General features: G+C 37.0%; 1 protein-coding gene across 1 annotated transcript in view; it reads right to left on the bottom strand.

The window, feature by feature from the left end:
* Window positions 1–2,289: 2,289 nt before the first annotated feature.
* The window catches only part of LOC149301009 (ras GTPase-activating protein 4-like), a 61,509-nt gene continuing 37,801 nt past the window's right edge, over window positions 2,290–25,997 (bottom strand). Inside the window, exons 5-22 of the mRNA XM_089484516.1 lie at window positions 22,940–23,069; window positions 19,852–19,933; window positions 18,078–18,209; window positions 17,797–17,888; window positions 13,363–13,480; window positions 12,478–12,631; window positions 10,653–10,717; window positions 9,523–9,635; window positions 8,839–9,031; window positions 8,067–8,204; window positions 7,346–7,490; window positions 6,713–6,882; window positions 5,261–5,398; window positions 4,682–4,817; window positions 4,116–4,236; window positions 3,684–3,733; window positions 3,146–3,257; window positions 2,290–2,551 (exon numbers count right to left, since the gene is read on the bottom strand). Coding sequence (XP_089340642.1) covers window positions 2,290–2,551; window positions 3,146–3,257; window positions 3,684–3,733; window positions 4,116–4,236; window positions 4,682–4,817; window positions 5,261–5,398; window positions 6,713–6,882; window positions 7,346–7,490; window positions 8,067–8,204; window positions 8,839–9,031; window positions 9,523–9,635; window positions 10,653–10,717; window positions 12,478–12,631; window positions 13,363–13,480; window positions 17,797–17,888; window positions 18,078–18,209; window positions 19,852–19,933; window positions 22,940–23,069 — 2,351 coding nt within the window. The remainder of the gene's footprint in view (window positions 2,552–3,145; window positions 3,258–3,683; window positions 3,734–4,115; window positions 4,237–4,681; window positions 4,818–5,260; window positions 5,399–6,712; window positions 6,883–7,345; window positions 7,491–8,066; window positions 8,205–8,838; window positions 9,032–9,522; window positions 9,636–10,652; window positions 10,718–12,477; window positions 12,632–13,362; window positions 13,481–17,796; window positions 17,889–18,077; window positions 18,210–19,851; window positions 19,934–22,939; window positions 23,070–25,997) is intronic.

The following is a 25,997-nucleotide window of genomic DNA, read 5'->3' as shown; positions in this document are numbered from 1 at the left end:
TTGGCTGGTGTTTTGGTTTGTGGAAGTTACTTCATTCATTCCTTTGACTCTGTAATAGATCATGTGTTTTGGTCAGCATTGATTTTCAGTAACAAATGTATTATCTATACAAAATACGTTTATTGAAATTCTTGTATTTTCAAACCTTTGTGATATACTCGTGTGTTAATTGATTTTTTTCATGTCATCAATTTTTAGGAGGACTATCAGTGATATGGTCTGTTGCATACCATTTGTAACAAGTGAAGGGAATTATAATTTGTTTGGGCTATTATAACTTGTTTCCAAGAAATACTATTAAATTCACAAATTGAGTTTGGTGCTTTGGTACTCCAATCCCCTCTCTAGAAACTTTTATCAAACAAATTATTTAATCAGTTTTCAATAAGTTATTATGGGATTTTATTTTTTGGACATGTGCAGATCGTGTAGAGTAATATTACACAAGTAGTAATGCATATTATAGGTAAACTGCATATTAAATATCATATACTGTATAGTTGCTATTGCCAAATTAATGGTATATTATGCCTTTTTCAAAATTATATTTTCTCTTTATATTTTATTATGTTTGCTAAATTACTATGTTCATTAATGTAAATATTAAAACACAACGGTTTCCTGTCCTTAAAATGTTCCATGTTTTATTAAACTAATACCACGTAGAAGTCTCGGTAGTAGAGCAGTGATCCATGTTTATACGTTACTATAGGGTGTAACTTGACTGGCAAGACTTTTAAAATCAGTGTGATTAGGATGTCTCAGATGGCAGTAACTTAGCATCTTAAAGTAAAGTTGATTGACTTTCAACATATGGGATCTGACTGGTTGAATTCAACTTGCAAATTGTATACATTTCAACTCATCACACAACATATGTTGAGACTGACTCTCCGCCACCTGTTCATCTTAAATTTTGACTGCAACCCAACATCACCTCGGGTGTTACCAGTGCTTTTTCCATGTCATCTTTGGCAACATAGGTAAGAGTCTCCTCCCATCTGAGGTAAGGCAGGAAGAGTAGAACTCTATGAAAGACACCTCCCTTCCCACATACCCATTGTTCTTCCTGCCTTACTTGAGGGTAGGAGTGAGACCATCATCCTGATTGTCTCTGAGCCAGAAGAAGAGTAACAATGTATCTCCTCCCTCTACATGCTGCGGGAGAAGCATTGTTTTCGAGACATCCTGTTCTTACCGGGCATGCTACAAGCTCTTTGGCAAGCCTCCTTCTTCCTAGGTCCTGGAGGGGACCACTGGGCTCTGGGGGTCAGATCCGGAGCAAGTAGGCTATAGCAACAGTCGGCCTCTCAGCTTCTGCTTCTCTGCAACCAGCATTCATAGCATGTGTGTACCGCCTCTTTAACTCCAGGACACCTGAGCATTTTTTTTGGGGGGGGGGGTAGCGAGGCATTCGGCAACACCAAAAACCCACCCCAGGATGCACTGTGACTGTTCCGGAGAGCTGATTAAGGTCTGAGTCTCCACAGCAGGAATTACAGGCAGACGAGATGGGCCGAATGGTTATTTGCTGACAAATCCTATGTCTCTCTACATTATGAAGAGCCAACCCCAAGCGATGAACTTAGCTGACCTGTGTAATGTATAGTTAAATCGGTGAGGTTCCTTCAAAGTATCCTTAAATATTGAATTACAGTTCCAGCTCAGTCCTTCTTGATGGAGAAACGCACTCATGATGGCACTTGGTGGTGAATAGTTAAGTGAGAGCATTAAAACCATTTTTAATGAATAAACCCCATGTTAATTAACAAGGAGAATGTTAGAAATTAACAAAGGTGAGATCACAGTTCTCTTATAGAATAGGGCAAAAAAGTTGGAGGTGAAACAAAAGTAGAATAAAATAAAAATAAAATATTTAAATGATTACTTGAGAAGAGCTTGGCAGGGAAATGGCTGAATGAGAAGCTGTACTGTGATCTCCATCACAATCTCCCCGATTGCTGCTAAATTACATACGGGAAAGGAAGATTCAGGATTGGCATGAAGAGGATGGATTGTATACTCCCTCTTAACAGGTGGCTTTTATGTGAGGGTCTAAAGGCACAGTTTAATAGCCCTGACACTCCCACCCTAGTACCCTGTGTGTACTTTATTAGGTATTCTTCCAAATATATAAATTTAGAGCAGTTGACACAGGAAAAAAAAAAATGCAGCAGCCCTCCTCCTCTATGGCCCCATGCTTCTCCCGTAAAATCAATGAGAGCACTTTCCACACAAAATTTGTAATCATCTTCTTAGCATGTTCTGACACATGAAGACTATCTGACCTTAACCACCTTCCATTTCTTTCCATATAAAGATGTTGGCATCCAGAAGTTTGACACTTCCTGTATCCTTGTCTCCCTCGTCCTTATTCGCACTCTGCATATCTACTAACAAACAGAAGTTCCTCTTATTTCCCAACACTTGGTACAGTAGATCAGATTTGCCGATATTACTGCCCATTTTCAGGCTCTTGAAACAGGTGGCAATGTGTGTCCAACCTTCTTTACACAAATTACTTGTAGTGTTTACTCTGTAGGGTTTATACCTAAAAAGTTAAAGGGAGATATTGTGTAGGCCTGGGTCACAAGCTATACTTTGGAATAAATGTCACAAACCTTGAACCAGGACTTATTGTGATCAGTATTAGTCATGTTATTGCAAGCCTGTGTTTTTGTTTTTGTTTAGTATTTTTGCTCCTTTTTTTTTTTTTTTTTTTTTGCAAAGAAACAATTTCATATTTTAAAATGAAAATTGAAAGAAAAAAATAACCACACTAATCTATTTCAATATTTTTAATTACAAGATCAATGTATTTTGGCAGTTTAAAGTGCTATTTGCTAATAAAATATTAACATAGTATTATATGCAACATTACCTACATACCTGGGACCTCTTTTTTTACCTAGAGTCTGTTGGTGAAGCACCGCTTCCCTGGATCTCTGGGTCAGCGATGCTTGGTGACACCTATTTCCAGCACCTATCCCCATCCACTTAAGGCTTAGTCCAACCTCATCTGTGGCTGCCCTAGCCTCTTGAAACAAGCCCCTTCCCAGAATAAGGGGAGCTCTGAGAAGTTCCCAGGTATGATTAACTATCACTACAGATATGCCAATGTTCAGTCTATAATTCCAGTAAGTACTTTTTTTCTCGATCAGCGATACTCGGTGAATCCCTTAAAAACAAATTGTGAGCAGCTTCAAGATCCTGGAGAATCTGGAACAACTGGTTAGCTGTGTCTTTTCTTCCAGGATCTAAAGTATATATAAACGTGGTTTAAGAAAAAGAAAAAAAAATCACATTGTCACCTAAAAGGTTAATCTTTCTATGTCACTTTTTAGAACAGTTTGGTGTTCATGAATTAAGGATGTATTTCCTTTATATATATTTAATATGATGTAAGCCTTGAGAAAATATTAGTGCAAAATCTGAACATTCACATTGTATGGAAAGCATAGAAAAGTTGAATAAAGTGTGGTGTTTTAGGTTTCTTTTTTTAAATAGTTATTCATTGAAGAAAAGTTGCATTTTTAGAAGTATTTTTCCAGCAAAATTAGGATTATGATAAAAAAAACCCTGACATCTCCACATTAGGAAGTAAAAGAAAAATTTGGTAAATATTTTTTCAGATGTTGCACACAAGTTAATTCAATGTATTGTCATACATTGCACTGCTTTACCTGTAAAAGATTCATCATTAGTTTGCTTTGTGAGTTCCAGGTGTTTTTCCCTATGGGCAAAATCAAAGAAATCAATATAGTTAGTCTGTGTTTTTTTACTTTCGCTAATAATTATTATGGTTTTAAAAGAAGACCCTACTTCTCTTGAATAAAATGAAGAGAATCAAGGTTTAACAAGCATATGGTAAAAATAAAAAAATAAAAACTATTTTGATCCCTAGGTTATAAAACCCCCGGGCCTGAAGGGGTTAATGTAGATTTAGCAGTAATGTATATTAATAATGCAGTACAGATTAATTGCAACAGGAACACTGCCCATTCATAAATCTAAAACTAGTGCACAACAAAATGTCAAGAACCTACCTTTCGGTTTTTAGTTTTGCATCTATTAGCATCAATTGCTAATAGTGCTAGACATTTTAGGGTACTCACTTTAGCAACTCTCTTATCCCAAGCAGGTGTCTAAAAATGAGCTGTGCCTCTAAATCTGGCTCCAGGAGATCGTTCCATTCTTGTAAGGTGACTTCATGGCGAGTTTTATCACAGCCAGCCACTGTTAAAACAAACAAACTCAGCTATAACTTAACTGAAATTATTAAAAAACAAACACAAAGAACATACACGAATATTCACCCAAAAAGAACGAGCGAAAGGGTGAATATTCGTGGAATACGAACATGAAGACTTGGCCAGCGCCCAAGTCTAGTAACTACCAAGCTCAGCATACAACTGACTCAACAAGTAGTCTAGAATTAACTGTCCCTCGTTTAAATGTACCCATTGGGTTCACATAGCCAAGGACTGTTAACTAATAAGGAGTGTTTAGTATGTCTATCTTCGTGTATTTAAATAACCCGTTTTATAATTTCATTTGTAACTGAATTGTGTCAGATTATGATGTCCAGTAAGTAGGACGAAAAGTAAAGTGCTGTTATATTGTTAATCTCCAAACCTCATGTAAACTACATGGAAAATGTTTATTACACAAGATGTAGTACCTCCTTTTTCCTTTTGGTGACAGCAGCTCCACTTCTCTCCTCTGAACACACCAGGATGATAGGAACATAGCATATCTGCATTGTTCACACACACCTTCCTCAGTGCTGACAGCCACTGATTTAGTTCATTGACACACTAGGGACAAACAAAAGGAACAAGTAAGACACACACTAAGAATTCTTCAAGTGATGTCCAGACATATTTTGTTTACGGGTATGTTATATGTTGCCCTCATCACAGATGTGATATTCTGTATATTCTTCAAGGTCAAGCCAGCTCTGTGGAGCCACTAGCTGTGTGTCGAACACCTTGTTCTTCAGACAGGTAGAATTCCTTGGAGGCTGCTCCACTGAATGCCTGGAGGTAGGACAGGGGGTTTTAAGGGCCAGATGTAGCCAGTGGGCCACATGTCTGACAGCCCTGAGTTAGGCAAACGTGACCATGGGATTTCCTGCGTTAACAGGTAAGTATGTGCAAGAAGGGGCACCACATCCTGTTCTAGGAGGACAATCCTGCCTACACAGCATATATTATTGTTAATTTCTTCTCTGCGTCTTTAATACTGAATTTCTCAGTACCTTACATTGCAAATATAAGGCCTCCAGGTTATCAGATTCATCTGTGTAGATAATCTGCATTACATTCGAGTTGCCAAAGCTCTTCTCTTCTACCTTTTCCAAAGCTCGGATCCTTGATAGTGGAATAAAAGAACTTTTCTGGAAATAAAGCAATTCATACCTTGATAAGTAATCCATGTAAACAATGCTATCAGCTTCCATGCACTAAAGCCAAGAAATGATGCGGACATCTGTTTAATATGTTGAAATCACATTTTAAGCACAATAAATGATAGGGTCTGTGCATTTCAAAATATATAAAAGGTAAATGCCTAAGGCTGTGGGACAGTCCTTCTGTAGAGCTGTAAAATCAAGGACTATTTGGGTAAGTTGTCCCTCCCTACCTTTTGTCATGTCCTGATTTGGACACATGAAATGTTGGTGAAGGATCAAAACATCTACTAACCACTCAAAGCCACATACACATTTAGCAAGGGTATGTCATAATTCAATGTTAGCTGTGGTTTTGTTCACTTTTCTTCAGGCACTAACCGGCAGTGCTAGCCTGAGCTGAGCAAATTTGGTGATGATCCTTGGCTTGCCTGAAAATAACATAGTAACATTTACTATGTTACTATGTTATTTTCATGCAAGCCAAGGATGGTTCATAAGGTTGAAAAAAGACCAAAGTCCATCAAGTTCAACCTATAATGCTTGCCTCAATGTTCTGGATATTTACATGATTAAGTTGCATGCTGGATCAGTTGTGACACAATCCAAGAGGCCTCCAAGTTGTTAGAACTAGTTTCACAAATAGGACAGGCTCACAAGTAGTTGTTTACTCGCAGGAGAAATAAGTTATGGCTTTTGATTATGATACTTTGTGATAAAGATTGTATATATATATATATATATATATATATATTCCTTACAACCACAGGGCGCTATACTAAAGGATAACTAAAATATTTAGGTATGATAGGAGTCCCTCTTTAAGGAATCATTATAGCTATTAGATATTTGGTTCTACTACATTTCACTGTAAACAAGTTATTAACATACTCTTAGCTCTGCAAATTAGTTCTCTGTTGGTTTTTAGGATTTCCCTCCTTGTTTGTTTTACTACTTTGCACGTATTTTGTTGCTATTAGTGCCACTGCTCAATGGTCCGGTTAAATGGCGGATTGCTGAGATATATTGTAAGGACGGTGGCTGAGACGAGGTTTAGTCATAAAAGTAACAGTATTTTACTGCTCCTAGGTTTTTTTCCTCTTAGGTTTACTAATAAAGGTTTAAGTGATTTATGGGCTCTATGCCTGGAAGGTTACCTAACTGAATGGCCTGATATAAACCTGATCCAACAATTTCCACTCTGCTATTGCCCAACTCTGCATTATGATGCAATAAGGAAAGTAAAAGAAAAACTGTAAAGTAATATTCAATATGATGATCTACAAATAAGCTACTATGTACCTTGGAATATGCAGTTTTTGCAAAACTCAAAGCATCAACAGTTAATGAAACAAACAGTTTCTTAAAAGAGGAAGCCAGCAGGTATCCTTTGCATTTTGTTCTGTAGATCATTAGTTGGCCCTCTTTCACTGTAAGGCCCTGCAGACTTAGTGCCTTCTGCAAGTCGAGTTCTGTAAAAAAAACATAGATTGGTAATAAAACATCAACTGGCTTCATTTTAACATGATAACATATTAAACTCCATCTTTTATGTTGAGGCAGGAAAATGATGGGGCACTTTTAGGAGCTATTGATCAATAGATAGATAATGATATATAATACTGATAACACATATACACTGTTACGTTTGTATGGTGACATAGCTAATTGGACAAAGTGGGGATGTTTTTTAACTGAATCACATGAGGCTGCTCAGGTTAAAGAGGGAATCTTGTAATCTATTGTAAAAGCAGTACATTGCAAACAGGGCTCTCTCCACCAAATGTATCGGTTTGTCTTAGTCTGTCAATTCTTGTCTTGTCATACCACTTGAATTTATGTATTGTATTAAGCGCTGCGTAAACTGTTGGCGCTATATAAATAAAAGATAATAATAATAATAATAATAATACATGGTTTTGTCCATCATGTTACCTTCTTTCTCCTCAATATTAACAAGTTTAACAATGAACTCCTTCAGCTGTGAAACTCCTTGTTGGATTGTTGGCTGCAGTGGAGCCATCCAGGACTCCTTGGTTCTACTTGCTGGAGCATCCATGTTTGCTACGTTCTGAATAGCCTATAACAAAATATTTCGTTCTGTAACACTTGTGTTGCTCTACCAACTCCACAACATTCTCTCTGCTTCACATAATACTACAGGAGGTGACTGACAAGCATCAAGGACAGTGTACATCACTATTACAAAACCACCGATTGTCTGATATCATTATTATAAAACATCAGGTATCTCTATCTCTCTCATACAGTACCATGCAAATGTTTTAGGAAGGTGTGTAAAAATAATGTTATGTAATAAAAGCCATGTTAATAGTTTATTTTTTACAATTTAACAAAGTGAGTGAACAGAACAAAAAAATGAAATCAAATCAATATGATGGCGTGACCATCCTTTGCCTTCAAAACAGCATTACTTATTTTAGATACACACACTTTTTAAGGAACTCGGCAGGTAGATTGTTCCATACATCTTGGAGAGCTAATCACAGGTTGCTTCTTTCTCTTCATGTTAACCCAGACACCTGCCTAAAACCTTTGCACAGTACTGTGTGTGTATATACATATATATATGTATGTATGTATATAATTTGCCTTAAGTTAATTGGGATATGTTCGGTAAAGCGTGAACCTCTACCTTGGCCAAAAGAAGCAAGGTGCGGCTTGTCCGAGCATCTGCATGCTTTTCTCTGAGGTAAAAGAGTTTCGGGGACATAATGGCAGGTGAAAAGAAACGAAGACACAAGAAGCTGGTTACAGCAATGAACTTCACGTTCTGTAAAACAAAACAGTAAGCTTAGTTTTTGCACAAAAAATGTAGACATCCAAGTCATCGCTCTTTGCAAATGAATGCTAGTCCTCCAAGCCAAAAGCATGTGATGTTTCAAGATGTGTGTGCCATAAACGAAGGGGAAATAACGGCAAGAATAACAAGTAACGTGTAGCATAAAAAAGTTATTTCCATTCACTGCTGTGGTCAATTTATAAAATGGCAAAATGAAAACACTTTATTAATAGGAAACCAATAGAAATATGGCATGGAAGCCTTTCTGAATGCTTTACTACACGTAATCAGTAGATCATCAACTATGTTCTGTCTTTGTTTTATGGGATTTATACAATGCATTTTAACATGTTTCCTTTTGCTTTTATACACTGTGTTTTAACCCCTTAATGACAAAGCCCGTAAATGTACGGGCTCAAAATGCATTGTTTTCAATGGGTTTAGGGACCGTCCATTGTCCTTAAGGGGTTAAGCCTATGACTATGAGGGAAATTAGGCAAGTAAAGAGAGACATAGTGGTTTGGGTCAGAATAGTGACATCAAAAGAAAAATACTTTTCAGGTATGTGTAAATGTTAAAGAAGATTTTGCTGTTACAAGGTATAACACCTATTTCTTGTACAAACCACATGTTTATTTTCTGGGAAGCGTTCTTCCACATGTTTGAAGAGCTGTCTGAACGTAGCCCGTATGGTGGCAGGACACAGCTTAACGGATTTTGCTATCGATATTAAGAGATCTGTCAGGTATGACTGAAGACATTGAGCACTTTGCAGGATTATTTCACTCTCTGTTTGGATTCGGTGTAAACCTGAGCACCTATATAAAAGGAATCACAGGTATCAGTGCGCTATATGTGGCATTTTGTCTCAGAATTTATCTCCACCAATACATCTACTAAATGATTTCATGTAGTGACGCGTAAAACTTTGAGAAGCAGCTATTTAAGAGAGAATTAATGGGATATTTAAGGGTTATGACTGTTTTTGCTTTGTACCATGATTTTGTACTCTATTTACTAAAGCATGAGTGCTTGCAAATTGGTGAAAAATATGAGTTTGTATAGACTTGAAGTCAATGGAGATGCAATACAGACTTTTCCCACTGGGGGCCATTTGTGCACAGGAGTCTATAAACATGCTCTCATGCAGCCAGCAGCCATTTCTCCATCCAGTACCATCAGCTAAAGGCTTTTATTCCAATAATTTTGACAGTATAACCCCACATGGTGCCAGTCACAGCTTATTTGTGACAGTATGTACAATATCCATGTTTCTAATAATAATAATGCAAAATTAATGTGCACTTACCCTACTTCTTTAATTTCTACTTTACTTGGATCAAGTTCAACATACTTTTTCTCCTCAAATATTCGATTTATTGTTGGTCCCACAACAATATGAAGGTACTGCATTCCTGCCACCTACAATTATTAGACAAAAATGTTAAGACATCATACACTTCCATTTCAACAAAGGAAGATTTGAGGGACCCTGGTCTCCTAATCAAACCAACTTTATTGATAGATGGTTATTTCTTCGCGTCACCGACTTCTTGTTATGTTTGTGTGTATTTTCATATAATTAATATTTACCATGCAACTCTATAGATGTAGTATTATGTCCACAAAAAGGGGCCATGATGATTATTTCAGTGTAATGGTACATCCAGCCTTTATTGCAGTGGAAGGGAGATCTCCCCACTGGGAGATCAAGCTATCTGATGATGGAGCGGTAGGCTCCATGCTGACAGATATGCTGAAATGGAAGTCTGATGGACAAATCTGGGTTTGGTAGATGCCAGGGATGCATAGCGCCTACTTTAAAGTATAGTGGTGGAAGCATGATGGTCTGGGGAAGTTAGTTCCAGTGGACGGTAATGTTAATGCTACAGCATATAAGGGCATATAGACAAACGTATGCTTTGTGGCAACCGTTGGGTGAAGGCCCTTTCATGATCCAGCATGATTGTTGCCCTGTGCACAAAGCAAGGTAAATAACCACATGGTTTGGCACGTTTGATGTAGAGCAACTCAAGTGGCATTCACAGAGACCTGACCTTAACCCCAGTGAACACCTTTGGGATCAATTGGAATGCTGGCCACAAGCCAGGCCTTCTCGGCTGAACTGGCGCAAAGCCCCACAGACACATTCCAAAACCTTGTGGAAAGCCTTCCCAGAAGAGGGGGAAGCCAACTCCATGTAAATGCCCATGGTTTTGGAATGGGATGTCAGGTAACCTCATACTTTTGGTCATGTAGTGTATAGTTATTTATTATTTTTTGGGGTATAAGTATAATATGAAAACTGGGCAGTACTGTATAGGTTTGATTTTAGTTGTCTACAGACAAACGAGTACAGACAGGGAAACCACAACCGTCAACGTTCTAGATGACAAATTTATGATGCAAGTAACCTCAGTTTGCTTTTAATGGGTTTACCTTAAGAAATGATTCCATCGATTTTGAAGCCAATGAATTACTTCTGAATAATGTATTTGGCTCATCTGTGTGGATACATTCAATAGAGAATACATAGTGTTCAATTATTTAACATACACATATATATATATATATATATATATATATATATATATCAACTGTATTAAGCATTTGCAGTAAATATAAAAGGAAACTGTTTATACTGGCAACCAGGAACTTGCTGCTTTGAGCTTAGGAAGTGGCCACTAGTTTAAATTGCTTCTACCACTCATCTTTCACAATCTTACAAATATCAGAGCTTAACCACATCAAGAACTGGCATTGACATTGCAATAACATTTCTAGCAAAAAATCTTTGGTAGAGGCAAAATTGGCAGAGGCGTATCTAGGGTATGGCAGCTATGGCTCGTGCCATAGGCGCCATTTGAAAGGGGGCGCCAGTGAGCGGCTTTTAAACGCCGTCTTTTTTTTGATGCTGAGGAGAGAGAGGGGCGCCTAGCAACGGCTCGGCGCCCCTCATTCTCCTCCACGAGCCCTCTACCTCCGTCCCGGTGCTGGCATTTCATGCTGAGCGCCGTAATATGACATTATATTTCGGCGCTCAGCAGTGAAGCAGCGGGCACCAGTGAGCGGCTTTTAAACGATGTCTTTTTTTTTTTTTGATGCGGAGGAGAGAGAGGGACGACTAGCAACGGCTCGGCGCCCCTCGTTCTCCCCCGCATCAAAAAAAAAAGACAGCGTTTAAAAGCCACTCGCTGGTGCCCGCTGCTTCACTGCTGAACGCCGCAATATGACGTCATATTACGGCGCTCAGCAGTGAAGCAGCGGGCACCGCAACAGTACAGGAAGACAGAAGACTCCCGTCGCTGGACCTCAAGGTGAGAGAACTTCAAAGAGGGAGAGGAAGAGGGTAGTAGGGAAAGGGTTAGAAAGTAACAAGGGAGGGAGAGGGGGTAGTAAAGAGTGTGAATTAATGTGTGGAAGTTTGGACAGGGGTGCAATTTCAGTGCTTGCCATAGGCGCTATTTTCACTAGATACGCCTCTGAAAATGGGTATGGCAAAGCTACCATCTAAAAGAAGTAGGGTACCCAGGTATTATTTGAGAAACAAAATGCTAGCATCTATTAACTACCAACTACTGTTACAAATATTAGCATGTACATTATAAATAACTGCTCCTTTATGGCTTCAGAATTGAATGAGTACTAGTACTGATGTTATCCTGATGGCCAGTGGGTCTAAAGCAGTGGTCCTCCACTCCATTCCTCAAGTGAGCATTTTGTAGACATTTATGAAAATGCCCAGACAAGGACCCATTCCCCGCAGTGTCTATTATAAGACCACTAAATTTAGTGTCTTAGGGTGTAGAAACAGAAGCTGCCAGGTAAGCCCTTACTGCATACTCAACACCTAGCAGAATCATTACTTTCCAAAAGAAACACTTGGAAGTGTCTTGCAACAGAGAATCAGTTTCTGCCCTCTATGTAATCCACCCTGTGTGCTGAAAAAAAAGGAACGTGGTGCAAGAAATGAAGGAGTGCACGAAAACTGGAGGTAAAATGCACAAGGCCAAAAGAAAGTAGCTCTAAACATAATGCGAGCAAGCTAAAGAAAATATGGGCACATGGCTCAAAAAACTCTACAAATGACACCGTGTCAGGGTAGCTCTTAATATTTTGATCTGTTAGAAAGGTAGAATAACTGGTTGTTTTGCTTGTACAGGTGTGATGAAGCACTAACAACATGTACTGCTAAGAATTATTGAAAACTGGAATACAACAGTGGCTTGTAATAAACCATTCCAGTTCAGTCTTCATGACTTACTTGTTTTGTCCAGTTCAAGTCTGAAGAGCAGATCTAGGAATTGCTTTGCTAGCCCTTGTCCTAAGAATAGTTTGATAAGATTAGTGGCTACCTCTTGTCTACACTCGGTAGATGTGGTCTCATCTATTAGAGTTATTAAATGTCCACCTTTTTCCTGTCAATAACAAACATTATTTCAAAAACAAAACAAGAACAGAGAAAATGCAGAAAAAATGCACAAGATGCCATAAGGAAATTGCAGTGTTGTTTGGGAGGACTGGTTCATAAATATTCATAAATATCTAAAATACTTAATAACTTAGATGTGCTACACTCTGTAATGCTAATATGCACAATTCATATGTTTAAGAAACTGTATACCACATATTAATCGGCTTGGCTTAAAACAAGACATAAAATCTAATTTTTGATTTCTTTGATCATGCAAAAATGTTTAGGTGCTATTCACATTTTTGTTTCTACTGAAGAACTGTAAATGGTTTTATCTGATTCCTTTAAAACTGGCTGCCTGCTAGCAGACCAAGAACTACTTGATTATATACAAAGCCACATTTGTCTCCATTAGTATTTTTCGTAACATCCATGTTTGTCTGCAATCACTGGAGAAATCCAAAACACATTGAAGAAAACTTGGCTTTATATCTCAAGTGCTAACTTCAACAGGATCCCTCAGCAGCCTCTATCATAGTGTTCAGGTATTGTTAAGTCCATGGAGAGTTGAAGAAACCTAACCTGTAGAAACTTGCGGCTGCCTAGTGCCTGGTAATTGCATAATCCCAGGTCAAACATAGTTTTGTAACCATGGAGGATAATACATTTTCCAAGTTTTAGTGAGCAAATTATGTAGGATTTTGTGTGGAATGTGGGCTCATCTGTAAATGTTACCTTCTTAAATGTTTTAACTTCCTGGCACAGCAACTGGACCAAAGGCTGATAGTAGTCTGAAGGTAACACTGTCTCGTCACGAAGTCGCACCTGGAGCTGCAAGGAACCAAGGTTTCCACTAAACAGAACAAGCAAAACGGAAAGTAAAAATGAATTATTTTGTGAATATTTGAATACAGAAAGGACATTACTTTATCTAGTGAGGGGATTTCAGGGAGTATACTAGATTGTTTAGGCTGAATATGTTACCATGAGTGACTAAGTAAAAAGATGGTATTCATATAAAGAAAGTAATATATTTAGATTTATTCAGTAAAGGGACAGTTGGCATGAGTATTTGCAGGATAGCTGTGGCTTTAACTGTCCCAATTCACTATTTCTTGTGAAAGGCCAGCACTGGCAAGTTTCTCCAGTACGAAGGGCTGCACTGTCCCAGAATCATTCATAATTTAACGGGCAAGCAGACTGTAGACATTTAACTGATTTAACTATCCATTAACCAGGGCAAGCCAAGATCTTCCAACAGCAGAAGCTCATTGTGGTTGGTCATAATGACTAGTAAAGTCAAGGAGATGAAACAACAACAAATTCTCCTGTCAACTCTCCCTTTAGTGAATAGACCTCTATGTGCCTTGTTATGCATTTCCTTACCTTAATTATTTTAAAATGCAAGCATGGAATGGTAAAGATTCTGTATGAGGTACCTACATATGGTTAAGTTATATGACATACGTTTGCAAACGAAGTAAATATAAATTCTGCCAATAAACAACGATGAAACACCATTCATTTTGTTACATGAATAGGAAAGGCCTTCAGTTATTTTTGTGTGCCCTCAGAGGAAGCTGACTCGATAATTCCTTGGAAGAGAGGAATGCATTCCCTGTTCTTAGGAACTCTCTGTTTTTGATATTTAATTGAAGCTAAAATTCCTATGTAGGTATAATACTAATGAAGGCACACATCCTTTGCAAAGTAAAATTAGTAATATTTTTTTTACAAAATGTTTTAATGCTATTTACAACTACAGAACTTGAAAAAAAAAACAAGTTGCTGATAGAAGAACAAGTGTTTTCATTGTGTAGAAATACAAGATTTGGTCCAACATGTTTATCTTTATACAGATTTTAAAGGGTTTAATGGGGTCAGAAGTAGCATTCCTTTCAGTAGAGCCTTCTTCAATATATATATAATTGCAAATTAGAGGGAAAAAATAAATAAATATATATATATATATATATATATATATATATATATACAATGATGTGAGATCGCTGACAGACAAAACCAAGATCTGTGACATGTAATGTTTTATGTATCAAAACTGCTTTTCTAAGTAGCTATAACTTTTTTGCTTGCCAAAATGTTTGATCACAGAGTTGCAGTCTTTCTGACTGTAGAATATACCGTATATCAGAATGTGCTGACATCAGACATACAGTAAGAGAAGGCTGCTTGTTGGAGACACCGCAAATTCTGCTGTAGTTATCAGGTGTCAAAATTATTTTTTTAGTTATAAAAGTGATTCTGGGACAGTATCAGAAAACTGATGATTCTGGGACAAAATTTGAAAAGTGAAGTTACAACCATAGCAACCAAATGTTCCTACTTATTGGACCATTCCATTGGTGGCGTACAAAGTACACTTTGCAACAAAATATCTTTATATATGACCCTAATTACCTCTTAGCCACATAAGTCCCTAAACACAGCATTAGTTTCATAAGTTGTCTGAAAACTGCACACAAGAATGTTTTTGTAAAGCGTAGCCAAACCCTCAAAGCAGCTCCGGCTATAAATGGCATTTGTGAAACAAAAATCTTCAGTTCTGCAAATAAGTTTCATAATTTAAATAGAATATTTTTGTAGGATAATGTTCTCCTTATGAACTGGCACACTACCTTTAATCTTTATCTCCAAACAAATTACATTTGTTTTTCTGCATGATTTATGTGATGATTCAGGATATACATGTTTACAACCGAATTTATGTTCAACTGAATCGCTATGGTAACAAACTCTGTTTATGAAAAGTTTTTAACCCTTTGATTGTTTTCACTTTTTTTTTTTAAACATACTAAGTCAACATTGGAAAACAGAATTTCCGAAATATGTCGTACAGTAACCCTGATGATGGGAAAAGGAACCGTGACCCGTGGCACTGAGCCATGATACAGCTAGCATTTCCAGCAATCTAGTTCTGTACTGACTGATGACTTCCTGAATAAAGAACAAGAGGAAGATAAGGGGTGTGGAAACCAGAATCTCGCTTATTGTTTATGGATTGTGTTGAAATATCACAACATGAGTCTGTGATTCTTTTCTTTCTTAAAGAAATAACTGAGATCGGTTTCTGTCACTCACATCCCACCATCTTTTTAATGCTGCTTAAAATTCTCATACTGTATTAATTAACAAGCATCTGCCTGCATCCTAGGTGGAAGTTCAAAGTGTGCTTTGGATACATATACATGATTTTTAATGAATAGCAGACAGAGCTTAGCTAGAACCGGGAATAAGTACGACCTACCCCTTGGGCAGTCAGTTGGATTAGGCTAAGGTTACAGACCAGCTCCTTGACTTTGGTTGTCATCTGGCTCGCCTACCTCTACAATAGCTAAAATACTATTTAAATATATTTCAGTTTAAATATGAATCAAAGTAAAATCTTTCAGACAGTTAATTGTTTTGGTGACATGTTAAAATGTTACACAAGAGATTGTATTAACTATGTAAGTTTTACGAACAGCTCCTAACATTATACGTTATCTAATATTTCTGATAGGTATTTTAAATGGCATCAAACTACAAAAAAAAATATTGGCATACAGATTGCATCTTGCCAGCCAATGCATTTCACAAGTCGTGCAGCTACACTATTTCCAATGGGTTATTTTCAGCCTCAAGGAAACGAAGGTCCAAATGATAGAACTGATCTTAGCGAACATCTAAACAGGTTTCTTATTACGATATAACAGTGTGTAGCACTATACATAGCCACTTTTGCCTACTGGGATGTTTTCGAACCATGGCGTGGAGACTACTATACTGCCTCAGTTTTTTGCATATGGTTGTACATATATGACTTCACTAGCATCTGGAACATCGAGTTTATATTCGTACTGTGTCTTTTAACTCTGAAAGTCTGGCAAGCTATTGAAGTTATGAAACTTTCAAATGTTTGGTGATTCTGATATTTTCAACATTTCTATGTCTGTCAGTTTTCCAAAACTGCGGCCAAAGAAAGCACTGGAATGTAAGAATACTGTGTACCCTCTGTTTGTTTAAACCAATTACTGGTTTTATGGCACCATATACACAAAGCCCAACACTTTGTCATGCGGAACAATGCAACATTGAAAATAAGTTATTAAACAGGAATTAAAAGGAATCTAAATCGAAAGTTTCTTATTGGTTATAGGAATTCTTGAAGAACTAGGGAATCAACATGATAAAGGAAGAGATTTTATTTAAAATAAGACATACTACCACAAAAAGAGGACATGGTCTTAAGCTAGAGGGGCAAAGGTTTAAAAGTAAAATCAGGAAATATTACTTTACTGAAAGGTGGTAGAGGTTAATACAGCGAAAGAGTCTAAGCAAGCACTGGATAGTCATAAGGCTAAGCTAGATAAAAGATAAGGCCAGGGACTAAGTCACTGTCTCTAGCCTATAACAGTGTTATTACATTAATTTGATTCATAGGTTTACTTCTGGATGTTCATTCCTATGAATGAAACAAATGTATACCACTAACAGTTAGCAGCAGCATTGACATAACTGCACTCAGACTAGAGAATAAATGGGAAAGGGCAGCTGCTCTTCATTGGTTGACGCCAGACGAGCCTCCTGCCAGCGACCAATAGGTTTGCTCTTACAGACCTTTAAATCCTGTCGCCAAAGCCAGGTTTATCACTTAATGAATCCCCGCCCTGATGAAGCCGAGGTGCATCTCGGCAAAACAAGCATAAAGCTATTAGCTTTTTCTCCCTTGTGGATTCCTGTATTAACCCCTGCTATACTACACATGCTTAAGATAGGATAGAAAACTGGCAGAAAACGAGAAAACCAAATACGAAGAAGGTATACAAAATGAACACAGGAACAGGCGAATGTTCGTTGAATAGGAAGACACACCCCCCCCCCGAAGACAAAGACAACATGAAGACTTCACCGGGGACCGTGAGAATGGAGAATCAACTGATTATTCCAAATACCAGACACCATGGTTCTACAGCTTTCTTATGAATTATCCCCGTGTGTGCAACTAATGCAGAGAAATGTGATTGCTGGTATTTAATTGGCAAAATGCACATGAAAGTTTACATCACAAATCATTTGTCATGGTTGTTACATCTAAAAAGGGCAAGTCTTGAAAGTCGATATAAGAGTCATGTTCTTGTATTCTCCCATTAAAAGTAGGTATTAACTTACTCATCTTCATTGTTTTTGGACTTCCCAGGACTCAGTCTGAACCAACCTTCTTCTTGTGAGTCAGTCTGAAGTCCACTTAAATTGATCACCACCTGAAAAGACATGAGTATTTTAATGTAAATGGCCAAAATATATATATAGTTTGTTATTCACATATTTTGGAGGGGATTTGGTGATTGTTTAAAAATATTCAATGGGTCATTGGTCTGGTGGGGCACTACAGCCAGTTGCTAGTCATATGCCAGCTCAGCTTGCTATTATATACTATTTGGCTATCTTACCTTCCCCAGAAAGTCATTCCTACTGACAAGATCCCAGTCCCAAACCTCTATGATTAATTTCTCTGTAAAGGTCTCATCCAGGTCAAATTCAAACACTTCATTCCACCGGGGGTAGCAGGACTTCTTTACAACCTGGATATAATTAAATATACAGTATTGAATAATACGATCACAGTTATGCAATACATGGTTTTCTTTGTTAGTAATAATTTCCCAGTGCCAGCACTGCAGACCAGCATGTGTGTTAACATGTGTGTGTGTGTGTGAGCATGCATGTGTGTGTGTGAACATGCATGTGTGTGAACAGTCATGTGTGTGTGTATGCGTGTGAGCGTGCATGGATGTATACTTGTGTGTGTGTGAGCGAGCATGGATGTGTAATTGTGTATGCATATGAGCATGGATGTGTAATTGTGTAAGTGGGGTGAGATGGAGTGTGTAATTTGTGTAAGTGTGTTTACATATGTTGTATGTTGGAAGGGGGGGGCAAGGTGCAAAGAAGGCACAGACCAGTTGTGTGGGGCCAATGATGGCACAGACCAGCTGTTGAAGTTGGGGGGGGGCTGGTGCAATTTTTTCTTTTGGATCAACAGTAACAAATTAATAGATATAGGAAAGGCTGAACTTGAGGGACGCATGTCTTTTTTCAGCCTATATAACTATGTAACTATGTAGAAATACTGATGCCTTCAAAGGTAAGTGGGAGTTAAATTGGACATGAAGGGACTGTCTTGATTAATAGATATGTCTGTCACTGTGTGGGTACACAGCAGGTGCTGCTCTAGCATGTCCCAATATGATTAGAATTTTTCGGCTTGCTAGGGGAAGCAAGCCTGATAGTTGTTGCTTCTGATGTTTGTTGGTAGAATAGTGTGGATGATGATTCGTGAGTGGTGGGGGCTGGATGAATTGCTCAAAGTGTCTGCAAGTAGCTTGTTAAGGACAGAAGTCAGGGCTTCTCGTCCAACATCAGTATCTGAACTCCCAAATGCTTTTTTATCTGAATGGGCAAGCTCTATACAGCCCACATCTAATGTGTGGTAAGGTCTAATGTAAATTATCTGATCTTACAAAATAAACAGCTAAGAAGACCAAAAACAATGTCGTAAGTGCCAAAAAAACAAGCACATTATAAGACACTTTCTGGAACTTCATTATCATTAACAGGAAGTCCTATTAATGTTTATTTACTGGAATATGTTTTTTTTTTACCAGGATAAGTACACCACAGGGCTTTAAGTTTAATCACGCTTACATTAATTTCACAAGATTTTTTCACAGCTGTTATTGAAAATGTTTATTAATTAAATTTAAGTTTGGGGAACCCTCTTCTCATAAGGTTGTAAACCTTGAACTAAGAATTATTTTTGCCCAGTGATGTAAAGTATTAAAGTATTTTGAAGGTTTCCATGACCCTTGAAAAGTTCTATCACACATATATACGTTTAGTTTTTTTTAAATATATAGCATACGCACCAAGTGTCCCCTTTAGTCTCCAGATCCCCTTTCCCTCTCCTGATGCCCCCCTGTTTCTAGGAGCTCAAAATGTTTGCTGGGTGTGTTCTACAGTGTTCTGTTTATATATATTTCACTCTTTTTGTGTCCCTGATTTTAAAACAGTTGAGTTGTATTTATGAATCCGGCTGACAACTTGCTCTCGTATGGAAAGTACTCATACATTTATACCTGACAATCTGTTTCATTTTGTGTAGATCAGCTTTGTAAATTCATGACAAAATAATTATAAACCTTTTATGAAGACAAAGTGACTTACTGAGCTCTCTTGTGTTTTGGCATTGTATTGTACTCTGACAAAGGGGTCTGATGCTCCATTTCTGTCTTTTCGAGCCAAGTCCCTGAAAAGTAAAATATACATTTATAGCTGTTGATTTTTCCTATCTTGTGTGATAGGCTATAATTATTTCCTTTTGTTCTTTATTGAAGCTTGCTGATTTAGACAGGTACACAGCTCAACTATGGTGGGTAAATGAAATGGGCTGAATGAGGTACTGGATTTCTTTAATCAGTCCACTGATCATCACCGCTCTTGTTATTTTTATTGTTTAATTTATGTGATTTTCTGATCTCTTGCTTCAGCTGATCTGTCTTCTCAGTCTGTTCACTGGTATGTTGCTACATCCTGTTGTTTTTATGTTTGTCTCAAATGAGTACGTAGACCTGTTTATCTTTTCTAACCTTTTAACCTCTAATTTTCTCCAGAAGATGAAGTTGGGAAGACCAGACAAGCCTTCGCCATGAGGCAAAACAAAGAGATTGATAAAAGTAGCTATAACTATGGAATCAAAAGGTCGTAGTTTTGTAGGTTGACAATTCATCCAATGGCATCACCGAAAAGAAAAGAATTTTAGGTGTGACACTACTCCACTTTCAATTTCAAAATCCCAACATCAATCAGGTAAACTAACTGGAGTCAGTCACATCTCTAGCCTTATTAACACCATTCTACGTTCTAACTATTCAGAACTATTCTGCCTGAAGGGTATTTGTAGATCTAGAACAAAGGGCAGGTTAAACTATTTTTCAAAGGATCAGATGATTCTGCAATTAATCATTTATCGCACTCAGTCCCAAGTAACATTTATGCCATGAGTCATAGGAATTAGTTATGAAACACTACACAGACGAGAATGTCTCTCTTGACGTTGTAAAATAAATCCATCTGCCTGCTGGAAAAAAAGATGACTCTCCACATCAATGCATTGATTATAGTGGTCTAAAAACCTTAATGTTCAAAATGAAAGCTATTAGGCATGTTCCACTGATTTCACAAACATCTATATGCTTAAAAATAGCTAAGAACTTTGTTAAGCTATAACTACATGGAATAATAATAATTTAGTGACCATAGTGCTCACTGGTTTGGTTTATACATTACTCCAGGTCTGTCTTTTTGAAAATGACCCTGACAAATGTGTCTTAAGGGTTTATTGACTAAGACCCAAATATATAAAACCCTTTATATATAAAGAACGGTATTTGTGGTAATATTACATTTTCACAAAAGAATCACACCACAGATTTGCATTGCATAAAATAATCCCAAACCAGATATGTTTGTGATTCCTGGAGAATAACTCATATTTAACACTTCTTTTATTTTTTTACTGTGGCAAACAGTGCTTCAAAGACGTAACACCTGTGAATTCTTTAGGTTTCTTGACTTCTTCGGGTCGTTGAGGCCCACCCCACTCCCTGCCCACTGATGTCAGCGGGCCGGCCTCTGATGTCAGCGTTCTGCTTCTGATGTCAGCAGGCTGGCCTCTGATGTCAGCAGGCTGGCCTCTGATGTCAGCAGGCTGGCCTCTGATGTCAGCGGACCACCCACTGATGTTGGTAGAACCACCCACTCGCATCCCAAAAAGGAGGGCTCCAGGTAGCCTGAATGTTCCCAGGTGTGATAATAAGTTTATTAAAAAGATCTTTGATATACATAGTATAGATCATACAAAAGAAGCAGTAATGTGTGTGTATATATATTATATATTTTACACTTATTGTCAACTTCTTTAATTAATAGACACACATTTATTTTTATTTCCAAAACATGTTGACTAGATCAGCGTTATACATAAGCTGTGATGTTATACATATTAAAATATACATATACATGTTATCTACAAGATGCAAATGACACCTACTCGTAAAATATGCTTACAATCATACATATCGTTCATTTATTGTTGTATTTTTGTATACAATAGTGAATGGAAAAAACTATTTTAAACTAAACTTAAATTATGTTTTGTCTTGCAATAGAATGTGTCAGGCACACCAGGGACTCAGTGGAGATCATTATAGGATTTTGTATCATGCTGTGGATTATAATGACCAAAATAAAACCGAAAGACAAGTTTCACAAAAAAGGCATTAAGAAGACCGATTTTACACACTGTTAACTTCTTGAATGCTGACAGTATTAGAACCGCACACACGGGGGGTTCATTTTTCTTGGGCTAAATTTAAGGTCTCACCTCACCAGAGAGAACTTGTGTTTCCCCATAATTTGATTATTTTCAAGAACATTGTTCCAAATGGATCCTATTTTATAAAGAACAATTGTGGTCAAAAGTGTTAATTGAGAAGGAGTGAGTAGGAACATTCCGCCAGCTTTAATGATGTCCCTCCTCCTACATTTAGAGCTTAGCCGTGGAATTACTCATTGTTTGTCCAATGTTTTTATTTTGGTAGTCATTTCTTTACTGTATGTTTTCATTCCTTGTATGACTGCTTTCTTTTTTAAACAGTTTTTGAAGTACATCAAATATATCAGCGATGTAACATTGTTTGATCATCCCCAGTTGGAGAAGTTTACATTTCATTAAAGAACAAATGAATAAGTGATTTATGACTAAAATGTCCATAATCTATTGTCAATGCCTAGTAATTATTGGTTAAAATGTATTCTATCAACTCATTACTGTGCATTTAGTAAATAAATAGCCATAAATTTAGTTTGATTTCTAAGGCATATGGAGTCTTAACCCAGCTATGGTCTTTTCCTAAATCAAGCCACTACGAAAAATGCTGCAAAGCCCATGATTTGGTATTTTAATGAAACTACTTCGGGTTAAGATAGAACAAGCTTATTAAATTTAAGGCATGCTCCATGCTTGATTATAGTTTTGTCTTATATTTTTTTTCATAAGGCGAATCGTTTTTTGGCTTATTTGGTTATGTGTTATACCACTGATATGAAGTAAGATTGCCACTGTTATAGAGTACAGCTGCATATTTGCTTCTTACTTGTAACCTGTTTTATCTTGGTTTCATTATATTTTCTGTATGCTGATGATCAATTAAAAGAAGAATATAAAAAAAAGACTTAATATTGCACTCCTTACCTTGCTTCGAAGACAGTGCAGCGTACTTTCCGTGACAATTCAGTACTATATATTTCAATTTTAAGGTGAATTTCTCCTTGTACTTCTTCATCTGGGTCTATTTCTGTTAAATTCATCCATCCGTTGTATCCTAGGAAGAAAAATTAACAATTTATTAAAAACACATAAAGATGTAATTTGCAATACAGAACTGTTCAAGGAAAGTTTTTCTTCCTCTGAGTACACTTGGACAATGTTGTTTGCAATAAGTAGAACTTAATGTAAAACTTATCAATGAACATAAATAATAATCTATACCCTTACTCTACTATGTTACATCGGTGTAGAGATAGAATACATACTATTTAATGATTATTCATAAATAGAATGTGGCAGAATGAAACCATTGGCCTTGGGCTGTGAAAAGACAGAATTATCCATATTATGAAATAATGAATTGTCAGTGGGGAAAGTCTTATTTTTGCTTTGAAGGATGATTTGCCTTTTTATGGCTATGCTATTTCCATAAGAGATCATTGCAGCAAAGCACCGAACTGCATTTCTATTTGATCTCATCTTCCATAAGCAGTAGTACAAGTTCAAATGGAGCAGCACCTACCTCCTCAATTGTAACAGGTAATTGATTCATCAGTTTTCCACAAAATATTTTCATTTGTGGTTCTCATGTAAATATCCAATTACTGTGTCATACTTAACACATTCCATAAAAACCATAGATAACTTCAGGATTGATGCTCACAGTAAGATGAACATTTAGAAGTGACTGCTATAATATATTATATATAATGTTATTTAGCCCCCTATTATGTTTTAGCTTCTTGGCCCATTTTCATATTTTGTTTTTAGTTTCTGTTCTGCTAATATGTCCACTGATACTATTAGTTGAAATATACTGTTATTCTATTTGCAATGTCAACTAAGTTTGCATCTCATTTGACTTTTCTATACATCTTTCAAATAATTCATTGCTATTTTTTGAATGTTTTGTATGAAATCATATTTTTAATTTTTTTTAATTACTGTGAAACAGTGTCATTATTATTATTATTATTATTATTATTATTTATTGTTTTATATAGCGCCATCAAATTCCATAGCACTTAATTAAGACAAGGTATTTTTCCTGCTGATCTCTGCACTGGTTCTGTACCGGGTGTGAAAATGCTTTCAAAAATAGAACTTAGCAGGTAGGCTGTATGTTTGGGGTCGTTCTCATGTTACAGAATACATTTGGGACTAATCGGATGCCTTCCTGAAGATATCACATAATGGATTAATATCTGCATGTACTTCTCAGTATGGAGGGGACCATTAATTCTTGCCAAATCCCCAATCCGGAAATGCAGCCCTAAACTTGCAAGGACCCTCCACTATGTGTCACTGTTGCTTACAAACGCTCATTCGTGTACCTCTCTCCAGTCCTTCAGCAAAAAAACGGTCTTCTGCTACATCCAAATGTTTCATATTTTGACTCATCAAAATGCTATATATGTGCACCCCAGTTCCAGTGTTTTCACGTATAGTTGAGTCGCTTGGCCTTGCTTCCACGTTGGAGATTTTTTGGCCACAAGTCTTCCATGAAGACCACTTCTGACCAGACTTCTCCATACAGTAGATGGGTGTATGAGGATCCCACTGTTTTCTGCCCGTTGGTGGCATTGCTGGGTATCTTCTGATTGCGAATGGAAGTAAGCATGATGTGTCTTTCAAATTACATCAAGTTTCCTTGGCCAACCACTGTGTTTACAGTCTTCAACATTACACATTTTTTTGTGTTTCTTCAAAAGAGCTTGGCCAGAACATCTGGAAACTTTGATGATGCAGTATAACTACCTTGTGTCTTGTTTCTGTGCTGAGTGTTGTCATGGTGTATGACTCGTGACATTAAGCTGTCTTCAGTAACCTCACCCTGTTAGTGAGTTTGGCTGTTCTCCACCTAGTTTTATTTCTCCTGGACAGCTATTTCATTTTCAGTTAAAGATTGCGTTTCAACCTACACATTAAATTGACGATTAGCAGCTGTTTGGCATAATTGTTTAATCATACACCTTGCCTACAAAACTACCTGACTTTGTGCATGTGTACCTAGAAGAATTGACGATCACAACAAATACTGATTTGATTTAGATTTTTGTTTCTGTTCACTCACTTTGCATTTTGTTAAATGATGAAAATAAAATATTAACAGATCTATTTAAAGCATTCTTATTTTATAGCATTTTTTCACACATGCCTAAAACTTTTGCATTGTATTGTATGTGTATTTATATGTTCACTGAGCTAGTGTGTGAGCTAGTCCTGTATAATGCACAGTTCACTCTGATTCTTTCAACAAATCTTACTAATTTAACTAAGCATTATATAGTGACTACTTAGTCTTACACCTGCAACTTACCTCCTCCAAACTCCCACTTTGGTGAATAAAACCCAGATTGTACAAGACACTGTGAATATTGTTTTTCTGTGTGTTTTATCATTGATATTGCACATGGTAAAACAGATTGCACCCTTTTGAGGAATATGTCCTAAACCTAAAATTAAGCAAAGTAATTTCTTGAAAGGAGCCTTTTCAGCTTTTATTTTTTGACTCCCAAGTGAGGCTCAGTGAAATAGCACAGTGGTTTCATGGGAGAGAAGGTTCTCCGATCTACAATTGCTATGTAAATCTCCCCATGTATTGTTGTTTTGTAGTTGGAAATAAAAGAAAACAAAAAAGGTGATTGTACAGCACTTCGGATAATTCTATCATTTTATTCAGTTGCAGTAAGCCCCTTTCTGTTAGGGTTCATACAGTAACATACATCAGAACAGATTTTAATAGTTATTTCTTTTAATTCCAGCTTTTACTAGTTTAGTGTGTTATTGTGTTAGAAGATGTATTAATTTATCCGTACACTCCTGGCGTAACAACAAAGGAAGTCTATGATCCAGATTCTAATCCAGAATTACATATAACCTTTCTTATCTGAAAGAGAAAATACTGTAAGACCAAACAGAAACACAATAAAGTAGATTAATTCTTTGGTTAGAATTAATTGTGTTCTCTGGTGCAGATAAG

The sequence above is a fragment of the Sceloporus occidentalis genome, unplaced genomic scaffold (assembly GCF_023333645.1).
Source record: "Sceloporus occidentalis isolate IW3139 unplaced genomic scaffold, rSceOcc1.0.p SCAF_22, whole genome shotgun sequence".
In the NCBI taxonomy this organism is placed as follows: Eukaryota; Metazoa; Chordata; class Lepidosauria; order Squamata; family Phrynosomatidae; genus Sceloporus; species Sceloporus occidentalis.
This window is presented reverse-complemented; position numbering and strand designations above follow the sequence as displayed.